Below are 24,168 nucleotides of genomic sequence, written 5' to 3'. Positions count from 1 at the left end.
GGTATGATGTTAACTGTGGATTTGCCATATATGGCTTTTATTTGTCAAATGCTTTTCCTGTATCTATTAAAATGATTAATTTTTTTATCCTTCATTTTGTTGATGTAGTGTATCACATTTATTCTTTTGGGTATATTGAATCATCCCTGCATCTCAGGGATAAATATAACTTGTTCATGGTATATAATCCTTTTAATGTACTATTGAATTCTTGTCTTTTTTTTTCAGTATTTTGTTGAGGATTTTTCCATCTGTGTTCACTGGGGATACTAGCCTGTAAATTTCATTTGTTGTAGCATCCTCATCTGGTTTTGGTAGCAGAATAATGCTGGCTTTGTAAAATGTGTTTGGAAGTGTCCCTTCCTCTTCAGTTTTTTGGATGATTTTCAGAAGGATTAGCATTAATTCTTCTTTAAATGTTTGGTAGAATTTACTAGTGAAGCCATTTGGTCCTTGACTTTTCTTTGTTGGGAGATTTTTTTTATTACTGATTCATTCTCCTTATGCATTACTGGTTTGTTCAAATATTCTATTTCTCCATGATTCAGTCTTGGTGAGTTTTACGTTTCTAGGAATTTATCCATTTTCTCTAAGTTGTCCAGTTTATAATTGTTCACAGTGTACTCTTAATGGTTCTTTGTGTTTCTGTGGTATCTGTTGTAATATCTCCTGCTTCATTTCTGATTTTATTTATTTGAGTTTTCTCTTGTTTTTCCTTAGTCTAGCTAAAGGTTTGTCAATTTTATTTATCTTTTAGAAAGCCAACTCTTAATTTAATTGATCTTTTCTATTTTCTTTGTGGTTCTGTTTCACTTATTTCTACTCTGATCTTTGTTATTTCTTTCCTTCTACTAACTTACCTGAGATTGTTCTTTTTTTCCAGTTACTTGTGGTATAAAGTTAGATTATTTATTTGAGATCTTTTTTCTTAATGTAGACATTTATTTCTATGAAATTGCATTTTAGAACTGCTTTTGCTGCACCCCATAAGTTTTGCTATATTGTATATCAATTTTTGTTTGTTTAACAAGATTTTTTTTTATTTCTCTTTTGACTTCTTCTTTGTCCCATTGATTATTCATTCAGTAGCATGATGTTCAGTCTCCACATATTTGTGCTTTTCCCAGCTTTCCCTGTTACTGACTTCTAGTTTCATACCATTGTGGTTTGAAAAGATAACTTCATATGACTTCAAACTTCTTAAATTGGTTAAGGCTTCTTTTACACCCTAACATATGATCTATCCTGGAGAATGTTCCATGAACACTTGAGAAGTATGTGTATTCTGCTGTTATTTGATGGAGTGTTCTGTATATGTCTCTTAGATACATTTGATCCAAAGTGTCATTCAGGTTCAATGCTTTCTCATTGATTTTCTGTCCAGATGATCTATAAATTGGTGAAAGTGGAATATTAAAGTTTCTTACTATTATTGTTTTGCTATTACTTCCTTCAGATCTGTTAATGTTCGCTTCATATATTTAGGCGCTCTGATGTTGGGTGCATATAAATTTACTATTGTTATTCCTCTTTATGAATTGATCCCGTTATGATTGTATGATGACCTTTTTTGGTTTCTTGTTACAGTTTTTGACTTAAAATCAATGTTTGATTCCATTTGCATGGAATATCTTTTTCTGTGTTTTCATTTTCAGCTTTTTTGTATCCTTAAAGCTGAAGTAAGCCTCCTATAGGCAGCATATAGTTAGGTATTGTATTTTAGTCCTTCAGTCACTATATGTCTTTTGACTGGAGGTTTTAGTCCATTTCCATTATCAGTAATTATTGATAGTACTTATTATCACCATTTTGTTAATTGGTTTCTGCATGTTTTATAGATCTTTTTTTGTCCCTGTCTTCCTCTCTCCTTTTATGATTTGATGATTTTCTCTAGTGGTATGTGTAGGTTCATTTCTCTTCATATTTTAGGTTGTTGCTTTGTGGTTATCATGAGGCTTACACAGGACATCTCGTAGTCATAACAGTCTATTTTAAGCTGATAGCAACTTTCTTTGTCAGCATCCTTTCTTTTCAACTTGAAGAACTAACTCCCTATAGCATTTCTTATAAGACAGGTGTCATGGTGATTAACTCCTTTTGCTTTTGCTTATCTGGGAATGTCTTTATCTCTCTTTCAAATGTTTTTGATAGTTTTGCCAGGTAAAATATCTTTGGTTGACAGTATTTTTCTTTCATTACTTTGAATGTATCATCCCACTTTCCTGGTCTGCAAAGTTACTGCTGAGAAATCCACTGATAACCTTATGGGGGTTTCTTTGCGTGTGGTGAGCTTCTTTTCTCTTGCTGCTTTCAAGACTATCATTTGTCTTTGATTTTTGACATTTTTATTATAATGTGTCTCTTTGAAATCTTCTTTGGGTTGAACCTGTTTGAGGACCTTTGAACTTTCATGTAACTGGATGTCCATATCTTTCCCCAGATTTGGAAATTTTTCAGTTATTTATTTAAATAAGATTTCTGCCAGAGGCATCTAGTTTTCTTTTTATGCCACATGTTTCACACTCTTATTGTCAAATTTTTAATGAATGCCAATCTGTTGGCTGTAAAATATTCTCTCCTTGTGATATTGCTTTACATTCTTCATATTTCTAAACAGATTGAGAATATTTTCATATGTTTATGAGTCATTCATAATCCTTCACCAGTGAAATGTGTCTCAAGTTTTTCCCACTTTTTGTAGTGGGTTGTTAATCTTTCTTTCATTATTTTTAAAGCCCTTCTTTGCACATTTTGGAGACTAGTCATTTTTGGAAACATGTCCTCCCTGGTTATCAATTTTTTTCACTTTATTTTATAACCTTTTTGGAGAGAAGTTCTTACCTATTAATTTTATTAATTTATTAATATTTATAATTAATGCCTATTAATTTCTTAATTTATTTCTTGTTTATATTTTTTTTGTTTCTTATTTGAGAAATTTTTCTACTCCGAGTCCATAAAGCCATTCCTCTAAATTGGTTTCTGAAACTTTTTTATGGTTCTGCTTTTAATTATAAGTGTTTAATCCCTAGAAATTTATTATATATAGTGTGAAGAAAAGATTTGATTTGATTGTATTCATTCCATTTGTTGAATACATCTTTATTTTCTCAATAATTTACAAAGCTAGGACTTTCATGAATCATGTTCTCATATATATTTGAATTTCATGTACTTTTCAGTTGGTTCCATTGGCTTATCTATATTACTATAGTTTTATTATATCTTTGTAATTCACCTCACCTTGATTTTTTTGAGGCATGTGTTGATTGTTCTTAGTCCTTTATTTGTTTATATACATTTTATAATGAGCATTTTAAGTGTTACACAATCCCTATTGAGATTTTTGTTTGGATAAACTTAGTCACTAGGCCAAGTTAAGGAGAATTGACATTTTTATACTGAGACTATCTAAAAACATGGTTTTACTCTCTACTTATTTCAGTTGTAATGTCTTTTAAAAAGCTCAATTATATTCTTCATAAAGGGCTCATGTTTATTTTCTTAGATTTACTTTTTGGAATTATATATTGCTTTATGATTATAAATGATACCTTGTAAAATCATCTTTTTTTTCCTTAGATGATATTTACTAATTTACACAAATGCAGTTGAGTTTTATATGTTGATTTGGCATCTGCCAACTTTGCCAGAGGCATCTGATTTTCTTGACTGGAGAGGAAACTTTGTCATCTATGAAGGGCTTCCCTCTACCACACCCTACCCCCTTTCTGACTTGAGCTCTCACCTTAGGAAGGCTTGTCTTAAGCAAAGAACAATGACATCTTCAGCCTGATTAAATCTCCCTTTGGTGAGAGCTGTTTAGAGTCTGGCTGTCAAGGAAGTGGCATTTGGAATGTGACAGATTTGTGGAAATTATGAGGGCAATTACAAAAGCACCTCTGAAATCCCTTTCCTGTCTAGAGAGAACAGTTTTTCTCAGATACCATGTCTCATGTTTCTAGGAGGAAATGGTGCCACCTAATACTTGGCTCTGTGCCAGGAACTATTCTAAAGGTTTTACCTGCATTATTTTATTTAATATTCACAACAGCCCCATGAGGTAGATTGACATTATCCTCTGTATTTTATAGATGAGAACACAGAGGACCAGAGAGGTTAAGTAGCTTATTCTGCATTACTCATCAAGGCAGTTATAAAGCCAGAATTGAACCCAAATTCCCAAGTACAATCATAGATTTAGTACAGTCATGGATTATCTCTTCTAATTTCGGCCAATGAGTCTTGAGACCTTGCTTCAGTCCTGACTGCCACCTGTTCACTGTGAGGCATCACCCACTCTGGCCTTGGATTTCTCATGTATAATCTGGGAATAATAAAAGCTGCTTTGTTTGCCCTGCAGGGCTGTTTTGAAGCCTAAGTAAGAGGGTTTGTAGGAAAGCACTATTCTTTCAGGGAAGCCAGAGACAATAGAGGAATGATCGAAAAGTGCAGGGAAGACTTTCTTGGACAGATGATAGAGGGCAGCCATTAAAATGATACAGGAGTAGAGGTTGGAATAAGTAGTATGTGTTGGAATGACTGGAAAGAATGGCCTGACTGATATCATGGGTCTGTGTTGGAGAGAAATAGAACTTGGAGGACCAGACCCATTCTAACATGTTGATAGCCATGAATGCTGATACAGAGTATCCACACAGGTCTTGTCTTTTATATTTTCCTTTCCTTTTCTTTCTCTTCCTTCCCTGCCTTCACCCCATCTCTTTTTCCCCCCTCCTAGTCTTCCTCCTCCTCCTTTTTTTTTTTGGTCTGATATGTAACCAAAATCTTCATTGCTCTGGTTGAAGCTCATTAGTGCTTACTGTATCTGTGCTTGAAAATGAAAGCGATTTGTTAGCAGCCTTCTTTTTAATGATCCTTCATGTAATTAGTGAAGTTATTAAATCTCTTTCCACTGAGGGGCAATGGAATGGTTTCTTGTACATGCCATGCTGATTGGCTTTGTGCCAGGTAGAAGTGCTAAATGCTTCCCGACATGCACACTCAGTGATCTCTAAGCATACATGATTCTCCTGGAAGCTGGGACTGAGGCTTCAAAACAGAGATGGGCGTGTGTGTGCAAGAAGTTGGATCTGTGCCTGCAGCAAACCAGGTTTCTATCAGTTCCTCTCATCTGCCTTTGCAGCCACATTCCCATTGCTTAACTGTAGTGGTAGAAAAGGTCAATTTGTTATTATAAGAGACCTTTGTTATTTATAGGAGAGTTCATTTCCACTGATCAAATTCCCTTGTCTCTTTTGAAGTGTTTGCTGAGCTTTTGACTGGTGCCTTTATAAAACAGAGGCCGATTAGATGGTTCTGCTCATGATTTTAGTTATCTGAAAAAGGAAAGGTTGTCTTGAGAGATAGCGATCTCCTCATCACTGGTTGTGTTTAAGCAGATGGACTGGTAAATTGCTGGCAGCTGATATTGTCAAGGGAGTTTATGTATTGATTAGGGTTCAGGGGGTGGTGTGGACTGGCCAACCTTTCAATTCCTTTATACCTTCTTTCGACAGCTCCTCATTAGCTTCTGTTATTTAATGTGACTGGCAGTAACCCTTCACTTTCTTAGAGGATGGCTCACTTTTTATTCTTCTCTGGCTGACTAGATTTGGACTTTGAAAATATTGAAGTGACGTTTGGACAATATTGCTTACCCATTCTCTTCTCAGAAACATCACACTGGAGCTGGAGCCAGGGGTATGCTGGCTTTCTATGATGTTGCTGGAGCCTATATTGAATTCTTCACAGGTTATAAGGCATCGTACTGGGACCTGAGCGAACTACTGAATGGGTGTGGTGGCACCTCTCTAAGAACTCCTAATCCATTTAGAGGCGGGGCTACTAAAGATGCTGAAGAATGTGTACCAAGGGATGAGTGAGCATCAGCATCAGTTTAACTATGGAACAATTATGAGTCCACTGTAGTATGTACATATTTATATAAATGCATGGAAAATATCAGCAAAGATTACATACAAAATCCATAACCATGGTTTCCTACGATGGGTGGAAAATAACTAGGATGAGGCGTAAGGGGGAATTTCGCCTTATCTAGACTGTTTTAACTTTTTATTTGTTTTTTATAAAGATGTAATGCAAATGCAAAAAATTTAGCATTTTAAGGTATATAACTGAATATATATATGTGTGTATATATACCTACATCTATACACACATGTACACCGCAGTTTATCATTTTATCAGTTAATGAACATTTGAATGTTTTTCACTTTTTGGCTATTATAAATAATGCTGCTATGTATATTTGTATACAAGTTTTTATGTGAACATATGTCTTCGGTTCTGAATATATACATAGAAATGCAATTACTGGATTATGGGAGGAACTGCCAAAATGTTTTCCACAGTGGCTGCACCATTTTACATTCCTACCGAAAGTATATGAGGGTTCCAATTTTTCCACATTCTCATCAACATGTATTATTGTCCTTTCTTTTTCATTACAGCCATGCTAGTGGATATGAAGTAGTATCTCATTTTGATTTTGATTTGTATTTCCCTGATGGCTAATGATTTTGAGCATCTTTTTATGTAACTATTGCCGTATTTTATATGTCCTATTTGGAGAAATGTCTATTCAGATTCTTTGCCCATTTTTAAGTGGGTGGTTTGCCTTTTTATTGTTGAGTTCTATATATTCTGGATACTACATCCTTATCAGAAATATAATATGTAAATATTTTCTCCCATTCTGTGTGTTGTTTCACTTTCTTGATGCTATCATCTCATTGCAAAAGTTTTTAATTTTGGTGAAGCCTAATTTATACTTTTTTTCCTCTGGTTACTTGTGTTCTAGGTGTCTTGTGTAAGAAATGAGCTTAATCCAAGGTCACAAAAATTTGCTTCTGTGTTTTCTTTGAAATGTTTTATGATTTTACCTCTTACATTTAGGTCTTCAATCCATTTTACATTCAGTTTTATATATAATGTGAGGTATGAGTCCAAATTTATTCTTTTACATGTGGCTATCCAGTTGTCCCATTACCGTTTGTTGAAAAGATTATACGCTCCCCCTTGAATTGTCTTGATACCTTTGAAAATATTAATTCAGCATAAATGTAGGGTATATTTCTGAACTTTCATCTATTACATAAATCTTTATGTCTATTCCTGTGACAGTGCCACACTGGTTACTAAAGGTTTATAGTAAATTTTGAAATCAGGAATTGTGAGTCTTCCAACTTTGTTATTCCTTTTCAAAATTGTTTTAGTTAATCTGAGTTGCCTTAATTTCCATATGAAATTTGGAATCAGCTTGTCAGTTGCTGCAAAGAAGCAAGCTGAGAGTTTTGATAAGGATTTTGTTGAATTTGAATCATTTTGAAGAGTATTACCACCTTAACAGTATTAAATCTTCCAATCCATGAACATGAGATATCTTTCTATTTAGTTGTATTTAGTTAGATGTTCATTACTTTCTTTAAACAATATTTTGCAGTTTTCAGTGTACAAGTCTTGCACTTCTTTTGTTAAATGTATTCCTAAATAAAAATACTACTTGAATGGAATTGTTTTCTCAATTTTATTTTCAGATTGTTTATTACTACTATATAGACATACAATTGACTTTTGTATATTGATCTTGTATCCTGCAACAATCCTGAACTCACTTATTAGATATAACGGGTTGTTTTGTGTGTGGATTCTTTAGGATTTTATATGTATATGATCATGGCATACATGAATAGTTTTAATTTTTTCTTTCTGTTTTTTTGGAAGTGTCATTATCTTTTTTTTTTAAATTGAAGTACCAACAGTTACAATGTGTTACTTTCTTTTCCTGCAAATTCATTGTTAGTATAAAGAAATGCAACTGATTTTTGTAGGTTAATCTTGTATCTTGCTACCTTGCCGAATTCTTTTATCAGCTCTAGCAGTTTCTGTGTGGAACTTTTAGGGTTTTCTATATATAGTAACATGTCATCCACATATAGTGACAATTTTACCTCTTCTTTTCCAATTTGGATCCTTTTTATGTCTTTTTCTTGCCTGATTGCTGTGGCTAGGACTTCCAAGACTACATTGAATAGATGTGGTGAGAGTGGGCATCCTTATCTTGTTCCAGATTTTAGTGAGAAGACTTTCAGTTTTTCACTGTTGAGTATTATGCTGGCTGTAGGTTTGTCATAAATAGCTTTTATTATGTTGTGTCAATTTCTGGTGTACAGCATAATGCTTCAGTTATATATAAACGTACATATATTCATTTTCATACTCTGTTTCACCATAACTTACTACAAGATATTAAGTATAGTTCCCTGTGCTATACAGTATAATCTTGTTTATCTGGTTTATATATATTAGTTAGTATCTGCAAATCTCAAATTTCCAATTTATCCCTTCCTACCCCCTTGACCCTGGTAACTATAAATTTGTTTTCTATGTCTGTGACTCTTTCTATTTTGTAAATAAGTTCATTTGTCTTTTTTTAGATTCCACATATGAGTGATATTATATGGTATTTTTCTTTTTCATTCTGTCTTACCACATTTAGAATGACAATCTCTAGGTCCATCCATGTTGCTGCAAATGGCATTATTTTATTCTTTTTATGGCTGAGTAGTATTCCATTGTATAAATATACCACAGCTTCTTTATCCAGTGATCTGTCGATGGCCATTAGGTTGTTTCCATGTCTTGGCTATTGTAAATAGTGTTGCTATGAACATTGGGGTGTGTATGTGTTTTCAAATTAGAGATTCCTCTGGATATATGCCCAGGAGTGGGATTGCTGGATCATATGTTAAGTCTGTTTTCAGTCTTTTGAGGAATCTCCATACTGTTTTCCATATCGACTATACCAAACTACATTCTCTCCAACAGTGTAGGAGGGTTCCCTTTTCTCCACAGCCTCTCTAGCATTTATCATTTGTGGACTTTTGAATGATAGCCATTCTTACTGGTGTGAGGTGATACCTTATTGTAGTTTTGATTTGCATTTCTCTGATAATTAGCAATATTGAGCATTTTTTCATGTGCATATTGTCCATTTGAATGTCTTCATTGGAGAATTGCTTATTTAGGTCTTCTGCCCATTTTTGGACTGGGTTGTTTGTTTTTTTCTATTAAGTTGTACAAACTGTTTATATATTCTGGAAATTAAGCCCTTGTCAGTCTCATCTTTTGCAAATATTTTCTCCCATTCTGTAGATAGTTCTTTAGTTCTTGGCTTCCTTTGCTGTGCAAAAGCTTATGAGTTTAATTAAGTCCCATTTGTTTATTTTTGCTCTTATTTCTATTGCCTGTGTAGAACGCCCTAGGAGAACATTGCTAAGATTTATGTGTGATAATGTTTTGCATGTGTTTTGTTAAGAGATTTATAGTGTCTTGTATTAGGTTTATAATGTCTTATGTTTAAGTCTTTAAGCCATTTTGAGTTTATTTTTGTGTATGGTGTGACAGAGTATTCTATCTTCATTAATTTACCTGCAGCTGTCCGGTTATCTCAACACAATTTGCTGAAGAGACTGTCTTTATTTCATTGTGTATTGTTACCTCCGTTGTCAAAGATTAAGTGACCAAAAGTTTGTGGGTTTAATTCTGGGTTCTCTGTTCTGTTCCATTGATCCATATGTCTGTTTTTGTACCAATACCATGCTGTCTTGGTGACTGTAGCTGTGTACTATGTCTGAAGTCTGGAAGGGTTATTCCTCCAGCCTCATTCTTTTTCTTCAGTAATGCTTTGGCAATTCTGGGTCTTTGTGATTCCATATAAACTTTAATATGATTTGTTCTAGTTCTGTGAAATATGTCCTGGGTAATTTGATAGGGATTGCATTAAATCTGTAGATCGCCTTGGACAGTGTGACCATTTTAACCATATTGATTCTTCCAATCCAAGAGCACGGGATATGTTTCCATTTTTTTAAGTCTTCTTTAATTTCCTTAATGAATGTTTTGTAGTTCTCCATGTATAAGTTTTTCACCTCATTGGTTAGATTTATTCCTAGGTATTTTATTACTTTGGGTATTATTTTAAAAAGGATTGTTTCTTTACTTTCTTTTCCTGTTGATTCATCATTTGTGTAAAGAAATGCAGTTGATTTTTGTACATTAATCTTGTTTCCAGCTACCTTGCTGAATTCTTTGATTAGTTCTAGTAGTTCTTGTGTGGAGGTTTTAGGGTTTTCTATATATGCTATCATGGCTTCTGAATATAGTGACAATTTTACCTGTTCTTTTCCAATTTGGATCTCTTATTTCTTTTTCTTGCCTGATTGTTGTGGCTGGGACTTCAAGACTATGTTGAATAAAACTGATGAGATTGGACAACCTTGTCTTCTCCTAGACTTTAATGGGAAAATTTTCAGTTTTTCACCTTTGAGTACTATGCTGGCTGTAGGTTCATCATAAATAGCTTTTATTATGTTGAGATATGTTCCCTCTATTCCTACTTCAGTAAGGGTTTTTATCATAAATGGGAGTTGAATTTTATCAAATGCTTTTTCTGCATCTGTTGAGATGATCATGTGATTTTTTAACTTTCTTTTGTTGATACGTTGTATCCCATTGATCGATTTGCATATGTTGGACCATACATGTGTCTCTGGGATGAATCCAACTTCATCATAGTGTACAATTGTTTTTATGTGTTCTTGCATTCTGTTTGCTAATTTTTTTTGAGAATTTTTGTATCTATGTTCATCAATGATATTGGCCTGTGATTTTCATTTTTAGTAATGTCTTTGTCTGGTTTTGGTATCAGGGTGATGGTGGCTTTATAGAATGAATTTGAATGTGTTTCCTCCTCTTCTGTCTTTTGGAAGAGTTTGAGAAGGATTCATACAAGTTCTTCTTTGTAAGTTTGGTAGAATTCCCCAGTGAAGCCATATGGTCCTAGACTTTTGTTTGCAGGAAAGTTTTTTATTGATGATTCTATTTCACTTCTAGAGATCAGTCTGTTCAAATGATCTATGTCTTCTTGATTTAGTTTTACTGGACTGTATATTCCTAGAAACTTGTCCATTTCATCTGTGTTGTCCATTTTATTGCCATATAGTTGTTCATAGTATTCTCTTATGGTTTTTTATTTCTGTTTTTTTGGTTGCAATTTCTCATCTTTCATTTCTTGTTTTGTTTATTTGTGTCCTCTCTCTTTTCTTCTTGTTGAACCTGGCCAGAGGTTTTTCAATTTTGTATACACTTTCAAAAAGTCAGCTTTTGGTGTGATCGATTTTTCTATTGTTTTTAAATCTCTATTTTATTTATTTTCTCCCTGATCTTTATAATTACTTCTTTCCTTCTGCTAACTTTAGGTGTTTTTTGTTTCTCTTTTTCCAGTTCTTTTCGATTGTAGGTTAGATTGTTTATTTGAGATTGTTGTTATTTGTTGAGGAAGGCCTGTATCACTATGAACTTCCCTCTTAGGACTGTTTTTGCTCTGTCCCATAGATTTGGTGTGATTGTGTTTTCATTGTCATTTGTCTCAAGGTATTCTTTAGTGTCCTGTTTGATTTCATCATTGACCCATTGGTTTTTTTATAGCATGTTTAGTCTCCATGTAGTCTTTTTTTTTCTTCTCATTTATCTTTCTGTGGTTGATTTCTAGTTTCATGGCATTGTGGTCAGAAAAGATGCTTGAAATAATTTTTTCCTCTTAAATTTGTTATGACTTGTTTTGTGTCTGAGTATGTGGTCTATCTTAGATAATGTTCCATGCACACTTAAAAAGAATATATATTCTATTTTTTTTCTTTTTGGTTGTAATGTCCTGAAAATATCAATTAAGTGTAATATATGTGTCTTTAAATCTGATGTGAGTCTCTTGTAGGCAGCATATAGACAGATCTTTTTAATAATTCATTCACCTACTCTATATCTTTTGATATAAAATATTTAGTACATTTACATTAAAATAATTATTGATAAGACATGCACTTATTGCTATTTTGTTAATTGTTTTGCATTTTTTTTTTAGGTCTTCTCTGTTCCTGATCTTTTCTTTTTGTTTCTTCCCTTGTAGTTTGATACATTCCTTTATTGTTTTGTTAGTATTTCTTTTTCTTTATCTTTTTGAGTATCCATTGTATGTTTTTGGTTTGCGTTTAGCATGATGTTCATATATATCAACCTGTATATAGCCATCTATTTTAGCTGATCATTGAAGGCATTCTCACTTGATCTTAGCCAAAAGGCCAAGAAGCGATTGAAGGCATTCTCAAAGCACTATATTTTTACTTCCCTACCATAAATTTTATGTTTTTGATGTAATACTTTACATCTTTTTAGATTGTGCATCCCTTAGCTACTTACTGTAGGTATAGTTGGCTATACTACTTTTGTCTTTTAGCCTTCATAGTAGCTTTTTAAGTGACTGATCCATTGCCTTCACTGTATATTTGTCTTTACCATTGAGATTTTTTTCTTGCGTAAGTTTTTTTATATCTAGTTGTAGCCTTTTCTTCTCCACTTAAAAAAGACTTTTAAACATTTCATGTAGTGGTAATGAAGTCTTTAAATTTTGTTAGTCTGGGAAACTTATCTGTCCTTCAGTTCTGAATGATAATGTTGCTGCATAGAGTATTATAGGTTGTAAGTTTTTTTTTTTCCTTTCAGCACTTTAAATGTATCCTGCTTCTCTCTTCTGGTTTGTAAAGCTTTTGCGTAGAAATTGACTGATAACCTTATGGGGTTTCTCTTGTATGTGATTAGTTGTTTTTATCTTAGTTCCTTTAAGATGCTCTCTTTATATTTTACTTTTGACATTACAATTATAATATTTTCTGGTATGGATGTCTTGAGTTCATCTTATTTGGGACACTCTGTGTTTCTTTTACTTGGATATTAGTTTCCTTCCCCATGTTAGGGAAATGTTCAGCCATTATTTCCTCAAATAAGTTTTCTGTCCCTTTCTCTCTCTCTCCTTCTTTCAGGATGCCTATAATATGAATGTTAGTATGCTTGATATTGCTTAAGAGCTCCCTGAAACTCTCCTTATTTAAAAAAAAATCTTTCTCCTTTTTGCTGTTCCAAATTGGTGATTTCCCTTATTCTGTCTTCCCGATCATCCATTCTTTATCACCTAGTCTGCTGTTGATTCCTTCTAGTGTATTTTTAATTTCAGTTATTGTATTTTTCAATTCTGATTGGTTGTTTCTTATTCTAAGTCTTTGTTGTTGTTCTCACTGAATTCTGCCATTTTTCTCCTTAGTTCAGTGAGCATTCTTATGACTATTTCTTTAAATCTTTATTTATCAGATAAATTCCTTATCTCGGTTTCATTAGGCTTTTTTTTTTCTGGAGTTTTGTTTCATTTGGGATGGATTCCTCTGTCTCCTCATTTTATTTGACTTTGGGTTTTTGTTTTTGTGAATTAGGTACCCAGCTACCTCTTCCTGGTCTTGAAGGGGTGGCTTTTGTAGAGTTTCCCTTGTAGACTGCGTGCCTCAGGTGGCTTTGGCAGACTGGCTGGAGTGGGTGCAGACTGGGGACAGTTCATGTGGAGTGCTGTGCCAGAGGCCACCTTCGTCAGGTGGCTGGAGAAGGGGGTGCTCAAAAAGTGGTACTTGCTAGTGCCTCTGACCCTGGAGGGGGCTCCAGCAGTTATTTTCCCATTTGGCAAATGCTCTAGTTAGTAAATTGATTTCTTTACTATACAGTCTAGGTGCTCTTTAAAGTGGTATTTTTTTTTCCTGTTTCCCAAAGTTGGTGAGTCTGTGCTTAGGCCACTCAGCAATCTCTCTCCCTACTGCAGATTGCTACTTCAGGGGTGTTATTCCCATGGATGTGATGTCTTTGTCTTTGTTACCCATTTCTATGTGGTCCTTCTATATTCAGGAGCTGTTGAATCAACCCTTAGGAATTGCTCTACATATAGGAATAGCTTTGGTTTGTTGGTGGGAGGAGGTGAGCTCAGGGTCTCGCTGTCACCATCTTGGACCCCCCCTTCTCCCAGGATGTGTAGTTTAATACTTATTTTTTGATCCAGCTGTGTTGCTTAGATAGGCTCCAGCATGAATGAGTTCTGCTTGCTATAACTCTTTTCTCCTCTGAAATCTTCTTAACTAAGAAGTCTCTTAGAGATGATGTAGTCCTACCCTTCCCCATTCTCCATTTTACTAATAGGTCACCAGGGGCCTAGAGAGGAATAGACTCATACCTAGGGCCAGCAGGTCACTGTAGAGCCAGGCCTGGCATTCAGTTCACCAAGGACTTCTGGTTGAAGGCTCTCTGGATACCTGAAGAATTTAGTTTATCCTTTTTCTGCTTGGCTGGAAACTTCTCACAGAAGGAAGCTAACCCGTTGTTCTTCTGCCTACCTCCACAGCTCTGGGTAAACCAGGAGGATGGGGTGGAGGAAGGGCCCAGTGACGTTCAGAATGGGCACCTGGACCCCAACTCAGACTGCCTCTGTCTGGGCCGGCCACTCCAGAACCGGGATCAGATGCGGGCCAACGTCATCAATGAGATCATGAGCACTGAGCGTCATTACATCAAGCACCTCAAGGACATTTGTGAGGTAGGCCAAGCTATGATAATGTATATAGGGGCACTCAGGGTGGGGCACTTTCGTGAAGAAATGACATCCCTCCTGGGCTCTACCTGTGACAGTCCCAGGATGTTAGAAAGAAGAACTAGACTGGCCTCACAGATTCTGTTTAATGGGTGAAACTGCTCCCTGGGGGTTTCTCAGTCTGTTTCTCCTGTTTTTGCTATCTACCTGTCTATATAACTTTGATAGTCATTCCTTTCTCTCTCTCTCTTTCTCTCTCTCTCTCTCTCCCTCTCTCTCTCATTCTCACTCTCTCACCCTCTCTACATCTCTCTCCATCTCTCCCTCTCTCCCTGTCAGTTCCTCCTCGAATATTTATCCATATCCTCTTGGCCTCTGATCCATTTGTCACTATCCCATGTAAGGGCCTGGCATCATTATAGTAACACATATCTCCCTCCAAGCCAATGGTTCACAAATTTGAATGTGCACCAGAGTCCCTGGAAGAGCTTGTTAAACATGAAGATTCTGGCCCTCTTCAACCTCCCCAAAGTTGTGAATTCTCAGTCTGGAGTAAAGCACAGGGATCCCTATGTTTTACAAGCATCTCTGGTAGTACTGATGCTGCTCGTCTTCTTTTTCCACATAGAGAACACTGGTTTTATGAGCAGAAAAGAACTTAGGAAGAGAAATCTACAGGGTTTAAATACTGTGAGGACAAGTCTTAGCCCCTTTACTGTGTCACTCTGCCCCCAGGAGCTATGACTCTGCATTCTCTAACTTTATCCCCTCCATCTCTCTGATCTGAGTGAGGATGAACCCTTTTCCTCACACTCTCTTGAGCTCAGTAGAGACAAGTCTGCATTTTCAAAGGACATTTTACTAAACAGTATGGGAAAGCCAATGAGAAATATAGAAAAGAATGTTTTAAAAAGGATTTTTAAAGAACAAACACACTCACACGTACAGACTATAGTGTTCTCCTTGACCCAAGGAAAGCTCTACTTTGAATATTTGTATCCCCGTACTTCCAGATGAGATTTCAGGTCCTACTTTCTGTCCTCCAGCCCCGCTGAGTAGGACCAGGGCCCACTGTAGAATCAGTAGTATAGCTCTAACATGTTTCAAAGTTCTTGTTTCTTTTTTTTTTTTAATTGAAGTATAGTTGATTCAAAGTTCTTGTTTCTTTAGAGCAGTGCTGCCGTATATAGGACTTCCTGCAGTGAAGAAAATATTCTATATCTGCACTCTCCAGTACAGTAGCCACTGGCCAGCCATCTGTGGCTTTTGAGCACTTGAGATATGGCTAGTATGAGTGAGAAATGGAATTTTAAATTTTACTTAATTTTTATTTAAATAGCCACGTGTGGCTAATAGCAACCACATTGGACAGTGCAGCTCTGAAAAGATCGAGGCTAAGGACTTTGACCCTTAACTTTCTTCACTTAAACTCATTTCCTCACCCTTCCCAGGAAGATTAAATGTTATCTCTTCCCCTTTCCCCAGGGTTGTAAGATAGGATGGAAAGAACAAAAAAGGGCTCTGGAGACATGGAGTGCTGGCTTTTATATCTTAACTTAGTTACTGATTAACTCTCTGGCCTTGAAGGTGTCCCTTAACTCCTTTGACCTTCGATTTTCTGATTTGTCCAGTGGGCTTCATTTTACCAACCTCTTAAATTTATTGAGAAAATTAAGTAAACCTAATATTATAAATGTTTGGGAAAAGGTGATTTTCCTTTCCTGCCTTCTCTTTTCATCTGTTCACCTATCCATCCATGTCTCTCTTTTCTCTTTTTCTCTTTCTCCTACCTCCACACAAATAGTTGAATTTTTTTTAATTACCTTGTTGAAAGTGTTATGTGGCATTGGGCATCAAACCACTGATATGTCATTCATTCAGCAAAAATTTAGTGAAATTCTACTTAATGCCAGGCCTTGGATATAGCTCCTACCCTCAAACTTTTCTGTCCGAGGCCAGTATCATCTGAATCACCTCAGAGCTTATTAGAAATACAGAATCTTTAACTCCACGCCAGACCTGAGTTCAAATCTGCATTTTAACAAGGTTCACATTTAACTTACAATATATATTAAGGTTTGAGGAGCACTTCTGTAAAATTATAGCTATCTTATAATGGCATAGAGTATGTAATATAAGTAAATACATTCTGTTCTTTACCTAGCAGCCAAAAGATGCTGTCAAGACCTAAGTCAAGTCAAATCACTCCTCTGCTCAAAACTTTCTAATGGCTCACCATTCCTTTTTGAGTAAAAGTCAAAGTTCTCATTATTACTCACAAAGCCCTGCATGAACAACGCTTCCTTGTCTCTGTGACTTCATTTCTTGCTCCTTTCCCACCTGCTCTCACTACTTCAGCCACAGTAGCCTCTTGCTTTTTCTTAAAACTGCCTGGCATTTCCCCCCTTACAGCCTTTTCACTGGCTTTCTGCTCTGCCTAGAGCCCTCCGCCTTCAGATTTCTGCATGACTCCCTTCCTCACCTCCTTCAGGTCTTTACTCAGATATCATCTCCTTGAGACCTTCCCTGACCATTCTATTTAAAATTGTAAACTTGCACTATCCTGCTTTTTTTCCCTCCATTACACTTACTGCTTTTTGACATATATTTTGTTCATATGTTTTGTATATTGTCCTTCTCTCCTGCTAGAATGTAAATTCCATGAGGGACAGGGGTTTTTGTCTGTTGATTTACTGATATACCTTCAACACCTAGCAGAGTACTTAGCACATGGTAGATACTCAGTAAATATTGCTGAAAGTTAGAATTAAATATAAATGCTCATGTGCATGTACTGCTTTGACAAAGTATATTCACATCTTATGCCATTTAATTTTCAGACAGGAAAATGGTTGTTGTTATTCCTATTTTCTAGATCAGCAGATTGAGTTTCTAAGAGGCAAAACTGCTTTCCTAGAGTTCTCAGGCACTGGCCCATTGGGAGTCATCTAGTCTTAGATGGATTTTGTTCCCAACTCCCATCTTGGCTTCTTTCTACTGGGCATGGACTCAGGATAGCAATGCAGGTATTTATCTTTCCAAAAGAGGGAGTGCTATGTCCCTGCTTTAAGGAATTGCCCAATCCAGCCAACCCAAGCAAAGCTTTTGCTGGCGATCTTCGAATTCCATATTTCTTAATCATTCTTGGTGCTGAAGTTAAGGTTTGAATAGAAATATCTCTTTGTCCCACCCTGCAACCACAGGTGTCAAAGGAACATTTAGAGCAAAAGAGGAATAGAGAAAGCTATGTCTAGCTTGGCTAGAAGACAGTATTTTAGCTTAGGGTTGTGTCACCTCTAAACCAAAAGCTGTGAGGAGCAATGTAGTTTATAAGAAAGAACACCAAACTTAGAATTGGGAGTCCCAGGTTCAGGTCCCACCTTGGTCACTGACTGAGGAACTTCAGGTGAATCTTTTCCATCCTGGGCCTTGTTCCCCAACTCTAAAATGATCAGATTGGAAGATCTGCTCTTTAAGTGCTGTCTCAATCTTTCTTTGATTCTGTGAGATCTAGATATGCTCTTACTCGAGAAAGCTGTGGTAGTGATCCGGGTTACTTCTGCATTTTCTGCCGTTTCCTCCTTGGTACTCACAGAGCATGTCTTACTCAGGCATGCATGTAACATGGCATAATCTACTCTTTCTGTAGATTAGGTAGATCTCTAAATACTGTATTTAGTATGGAAAAAAGTCACTATATATTAGAAAATACTCATTCATTCATTACACTTAAGTTACATTCCCCTCATTTTACAAATGAAGAAATAGGAAATAGAGTTATTTTTTATCAAAGTCATTCAGTGAGGCCAATAAGATAAAAATATTTTTCAATGAGTTCTCTGAAAAGATGACATTCTTCTTACTAAATCCAAACAGTAAGGTAAAAGAGTCTTGGCTTAGTTCTAGGTATCCTTGACCAGTGATTGGTGGTATTACCTCTTGTAACCTTAGATCATATTGTGATCAGGGAAACTGAGACACAGGGCAAGCAAAGCTAAGTATGCCTTATAAAGTTGCCTTGTTTGCCTCTCAAAGGAAGATACTCTCAGTCATCTGATACCAGTGAAATAAATTCTGTCCTCAAATGCCTCCAGAAAAGCTGGACTAGTTTTCCTCAGTCCTTTGTATTAGTGTCTCATACCCTTTGCCATCAAGCAGTTCTTCTAGATCTAATCGAGTTTATAATGCTGCAGCTTCAAGCCATTTCCATTTGTTTAAGCCTGGGGTTTTCAAACTTATTAGCCATTTGGTTTTTCCTTTCTGTAAATTGCCTATCCTGATGCTTCCTAATTGTCTCTATATCTTGGTGTACACATATAAAAGAATAAATTGTATAAAACAGTAATATTTTTATAGCATACTAAATTAAAGGGATGAGGCAGCTCGTTGGCCTGAAGTAATGAGCTCAGGGGATTCTGGCTGCTCTAGGCCCTACCTATCCATGCCACCTGAATACTCCAGGCCCTGTTTGTATCCTTTGCCCATTTTCCTGTAGTTTCTCATATTTTTCTCACTGATTTATAGGAATTCCTTGTGTATTCCAGATAGTAATCCCTTGTCAGTTCTCAGTGTTGGAAATATCTTCTTCCTATCATCCTCTTGTTCTTTAATGGTTTTATTTCATTTGAAGAAGGGATTTCCTGGCCCAAAAAGGGACAGAAGAAAAGAAATCCACCAGTTTAAACATTCTGCCTCTTAGTTACCTTTTGTCATCATTAGCATGAGAAAAGCTAGTCATTTTGCAGTTATTCAACATATATTTGTTTAGCAGAAACTATATGCGAGGTATTGTGTCAAACTCTACAGATACAGCTGTGAACAGGGCAACCATGGACATCATTCCCTAATTTTCCTAAAATGATTTTCAAGATGTTTATCAGGTATCCTGTCAGTCCTCAGGCTTCAAGGCAATACAATATATGGTATCTCTAGAAAGTCAGAGTTGAATGGGGCCCTGGAAATATTTTCTGATATATGCATTTTAGAGACGGAGGCACTGAGGTACAGACTTGTGAGAGCCTTTCCCAAAAGATTTTCTCAAACCCTAGGTGATCCAGAAGCTCTTTGATCCATCTTACTTCCCTGTGGTCTTTGGGATTTTCCCTGGAGGTCATGGCTATGGTTTGTATCCCATATCAAGGCACTAATTCTAGCTAAATGCACTAGATCTAGACTGCTAGATCAACCTCTGTAGGTTTAGAAAAATAGTGAAATAAATAGGCAACCTCCCTTGACTGTTACCATGACAATGCCAGGGCCAGTTAATGCCGATTGTGATTGAATGGATAACTCCCACAGTACTCTTAGCTACTGTGTGACCTGCCTTTCCACTCATGCCCACTTTACTTCTAGGAAAGGTGAGGCTCTCAGAAACTACCTCTGTTCAATCAGTTCATACCTACTGCCATATCATCCTATTCTCTCTTACCATTCAGATGGGTTGAGAAGGGTGTTCAAAGCATGGGTGACAGTAAGAGCCATAGACCCCTTCTGCTCCCTTCTCCCTTTGACAGGCCCTCAGAGGTCCCCCGAGTCTTCTATTCTCCAGGACAAACAGCCATGGCTCCTTCCATTCTTCATGGTGTTGCTTTTCAGGGCCTTCTCTACTCTGCTTACTCCCCTCTGGCTATGTATCCTTTTCTCCATGTTCCTCTGATAACAGGACTCAGAATTGAATGCTGCTCTCCTGCAGTGCTGTTATTACCTTCTTATTACTTCTCTCATTCCACCCTCTCAATCTGTTTCTTCTTTATCCCTAATGTAAAATGACGTTAGGGTTTTTGGCAGACATATTACATTGCCAACTAATCTTAAATTTATATACCCTTAAAAATGAGTGAATGAAGAAGAAACAAACATCGACTGACCCCTAATCCAAACCTCTATTCATTATTGCTGTGGAAAATTTGATATAGTTACCAAGTCAGCCAAAGGAAGGGAATGAAAAATAAAAGTAAGATTCCAGGGAAATAGTCGTCTCTCCTGACCTCTCAGAAGCCTAGGCAATTGTGTGGTAGGGGGTAAGGGTGACATTTTGTGATTTTCTGGCTACTCTCATATATTCTTATGTCCCATTTCTTATTTCCTTGATAATGATAGTTTATATTTATTATTTGTAATCCCTTCAGCAAGTCATGTTCACTAGGGCTGGAGATTTTGAGAAGACATTGGATTCTCCCCCTTTCCTTGATAATATTATCTTCAAGGCAGCCTTCTTGGTGCTGTATTTTCTTTACATCCTTTGTCAAAGACTTTTTTTCTTATTTTTAATCATAAAAACAGTGACACCATTTTGTATTCTGCTTTTTAACATTATATCATAAATACTTCTCTATGTTTCTAGACAGTCTTCCTAAATATTTTAATGGCTATGTAATACTCCATTGAGCTAAATTGTACCATGATATTTATAATCTAGCATTACCTTTAAAGAAAAACAGTTGACAAAACACTCTAGGGCCCCACCATCCTATGGGTAGTTACATTCCTCCTAATATAGAGTTTAATGTTCCCTTGCTACAACACATATAATATAATAAGAACAAAATGATGTCCTTGACAAAGACAATGAATAGCATATTTGGGGAATTAGGAAGCTGTACTGACATCTCTATCTGTTCCTTCTTTTCCAGACCCCACTTTTTTCTTCTTTTCCATTTCTGTTGCATTCCATACTGATGTTGAGATCTAGCATCTTTGCTGCACTTTAGGGAGTTGATGGTAATTTGTCACTTCCCTGAGACCTTTCAAATGGGAGCACTGAACAAAACTATTAAGTATTTCCTGAACTGGTTTCTCAGATAAATGAGCTGTCCATGCTGGCTTCTTCTGTCCCTGAATGTGGTCACTCACTAATACTTACTAATACTTACCCAGAAGTGACATGCTGATACAATGTTATTACCAGTTTTTTCCAGTTGTTCTCACAGGTCTACCTTAGGGTGAAAAAGTGGGAGCTGGGGTGAGGATGTCTCTGTCCCCTTGTCTAATGTCAACATGGAAAAATTCCTGCTAGATGATTTGCCCACTGCTTTCCCTGCTCCACTGTAGCTAAGACACTTACAAAAGTGATAGAGTAAGAAAGAGAGAGTCAGAGAAAGAGGGGAGAGAGGCAAAGGTAAGCAAACCCTAGGAGTTACATATTAGGCAGAGAGAAACCTTCAAGAGTTTACCACCTCTCCCTCTACAAGTGAAAGAAAGCTTTCTAGGGAAGCAGAATTTGGGAAACAACTTCAGTAAAGAGAGTGGAGCTAAAAGAGTATTCTGGGAATAGAGAGTATCTTCCTCTTGGTCAGAAATTGGATATGAATGAATATGGGACATCTTGAGCATGGCAGTCAATGAGGGCGGCAACCATTAGTTAAATGTTAATACAGGCACAGAGTATTAATTTGCAAACTGTTGAAAGACATTCATTAATGGCTGAATTGGAGGATAAGAAGAGATAAGGGAAGTGAGATTTTGGTAGGGGTTGGTAAAGGGTACTCAAGCCAGGGATGAGGATCTTCCTGGAGTATGCCTAGATGACCTCACTGGAAGCTGTGTTAGGGGAGACAGTGGAGTTAGACAAGACCATAAGTGGTTAGTAGGTCACCATAACTCTCCTCATTAGTGGCTTAACAGGTGTTATAAACATTGCATTTAGCTTTTAGATGAAAGCAAGTGACCATAATTCATTCTCACTGAGAAAATTTTCACATGCTAATGATTTCTAATAAGGACAGTGGCCATTAGTTAAAAATCTACACCGTTAGTTTCAGAATGGAAAACCTTGTTTGTTTGTTTGTTTTGCCCTGACACAATGTGTCCTGAGTCTGGTTGTGTTATCCTCAGTGCTCTCTTATCAGACCAAGAATCTCTCTCATTGATTCTTCCCTTTTCATCTGTACCTAGCTGTATTAATTCATCTGTTTATTCACGTGTGTTCTAAACACTTACCCTATTAAAAAAACACCCTGCATGGGCACTTATGGGCTTGTTGGCCGAGCTTATCCAAATGATTTCTCCTGGCCACCTACCTTAGATAGCTAAGACATTCACTTTAAAGAATGATTTGGTTTTGTCAATTCCTGTTCCTTTTGGGGATGTTTTCCTGCAAGACCTTTTGGATTGATCCTGTAAGAAATAGAACTTTAGATTTGTGAATCAATCCAGCTAAACCAATAACTACTAAAGCAAGTGAAAATATACTTGCTTAACTAGCTTCTGAAAAAAGTGCCCTATGACTTTAGGGTTCTTGTCATTAGAGAATGGTAGGCAAAGCCCTATGCTCTGGGGTCTTTGCACTCTGAAGACCTTTACTTGAAATTCAGCTTTCCTAATTACTCGCTGGTGGAGTGGCTTCCTTCTCTAAATCCCAATTTCCTCATATGACAAATGGAAATGATTATTTCCTGTCTACTTCATGGAACTGAAATAAGGTTCCCAAGTACTTAAGAGGTGGTGAAGCCCTAAAGGAATTGAGGACATCCTCAGCCTGGGCTTTTACTTTGTCTGCAGGGATACCTGAAGCAATGCCGAAAGAGAAGGGACATGTTCAGCGATGAGCAACTGAAGGTGATCTTTGGGAACATTGAAGATATCTACAGGTTTCAGATGGGCTTCGTAAGAGACCTGGAGAAACAGTACAACAATGATGACCCCCACCTCAGCGAGATAGGACCCTGCTTCCTGGAGCACGTAAGCATCTTCCCCTTTGGGGAGAGTTTTGAGAGAGGTTTGGAAGCTATAGAAGGAGTATCTGAACTATCTGGTTCTGCTCAGCTGCTTTGTCCTATGGTAGGGGATGGATTCCTCTCTGACTCTGATGTTGACCTCCTTGCTAGAGTATGAAGACTTAGGAAGTACTGTGATTTGGCCTAGAACTCTTTTTCTTTACTGTTCCCCTCCCTTTGTTCTCTCCTTCAGACAGTTACCAGTAGAATTTTTCTTCAGCTTCTCTTTTCTGTTCCTGTTGGGTTTATTTTCCGTGGGATCCTGTGTTTTAGGAGGGACTCTGACATAGTCACATGTTCCAAGAATGTGAGAAATAGGAGGGATCACGGTCAATATGAAAGTGGGTCCCTGCAAGGCATTTAGGCGAGAGCACTAGAGTAGAGGAAGTGACAAGTGTAGGAAAAGGAGCCACATGATTTAGAGGAAGGAGAACTAGGAAACAGGGAAGTGAGGATACACGTCCTATTGTATTTACTGTCTGTGTAACTTTGAATAAGTTCCTTACTTTAGGGCTTCTTCACGTGGAATATAAGATTTCACTGTATATCTCTGTGGTTCTCTAACATCTTTTGAGTCTCATTCACAGGTGACCTAGTTGTTTTGGTGATTCTTCTCCCCCTTTTTTATAAAGTATTTATTGTTAAAGCAGTAATACTTGCACATGGTATAAAATTTAAAAGACACATTTGACACATGAAAGTGTACCGCTAAAAGTAAGTCTTCTTACAAATTCTCCTGCTTTGATTATGGGAATGTGTATTGGGGGGACATCCCTAAGGCCCCCACTGTGTTCAGTGGTTTGCTAGAAGAAGTCTCAGGACTCAGCATATAGTCATACTTGTGGTTATGATTTATTACTACTAAAAGATACAAAGCAAAATCAGGAAAAGGGAAAGGCACATGGGGTAAAGTCTGAAGAAATTAGATGTGAATTTCCAAGAGTCTTCTCCCAGTAGAGTCACACAGGATGCACT

General features: G+C 36.7%; 1 protein-coding gene across 10 annotated transcripts in view; it reads left to right on the top strand.

The window, feature by feature from the left end:
• The window catches only part of ARHGEF9 (Cdc42 guanine nucleotide exchange factor 9), a 293,132-nt gene that overhangs the window by 195,817 nt on the left and 73,147 nt on the right, over positions 1-24,168 (top strand). For all 10 annotated transcript variants that reach the window (XM_072956524.1, XM_015251972.3, XM_072956527.1 and 7 more), the window contains 2 exons: positions 14,294-14,485; positions 22,979-23,158. In XM_072956524.1, the coding sequence (XP_072812625.1) occupies positions 14,294-14,485; positions 22,979-23,158 (372 nt within the window). The remainder of the gene's footprint in view (positions 1-14,293; positions 14,486-22,978; positions 23,159-24,168) is intronic.

Source organism: Vicugna pacos, chromosome X (assembly GCF_048564905.1).
Source record: "Vicugna pacos chromosome X, VicPac4, whole genome shotgun sequence".
Taxonomy (NCBI): Eukaryota; Metazoa; Chordata; class Mammalia; order Artiodactyla; family Camelidae; genus Vicugna; species Vicugna pacos.
Note: the sequence above shows the minus strand (reverse complement) of the source record. Positions and strands in the feature narration are given on the sequence as shown.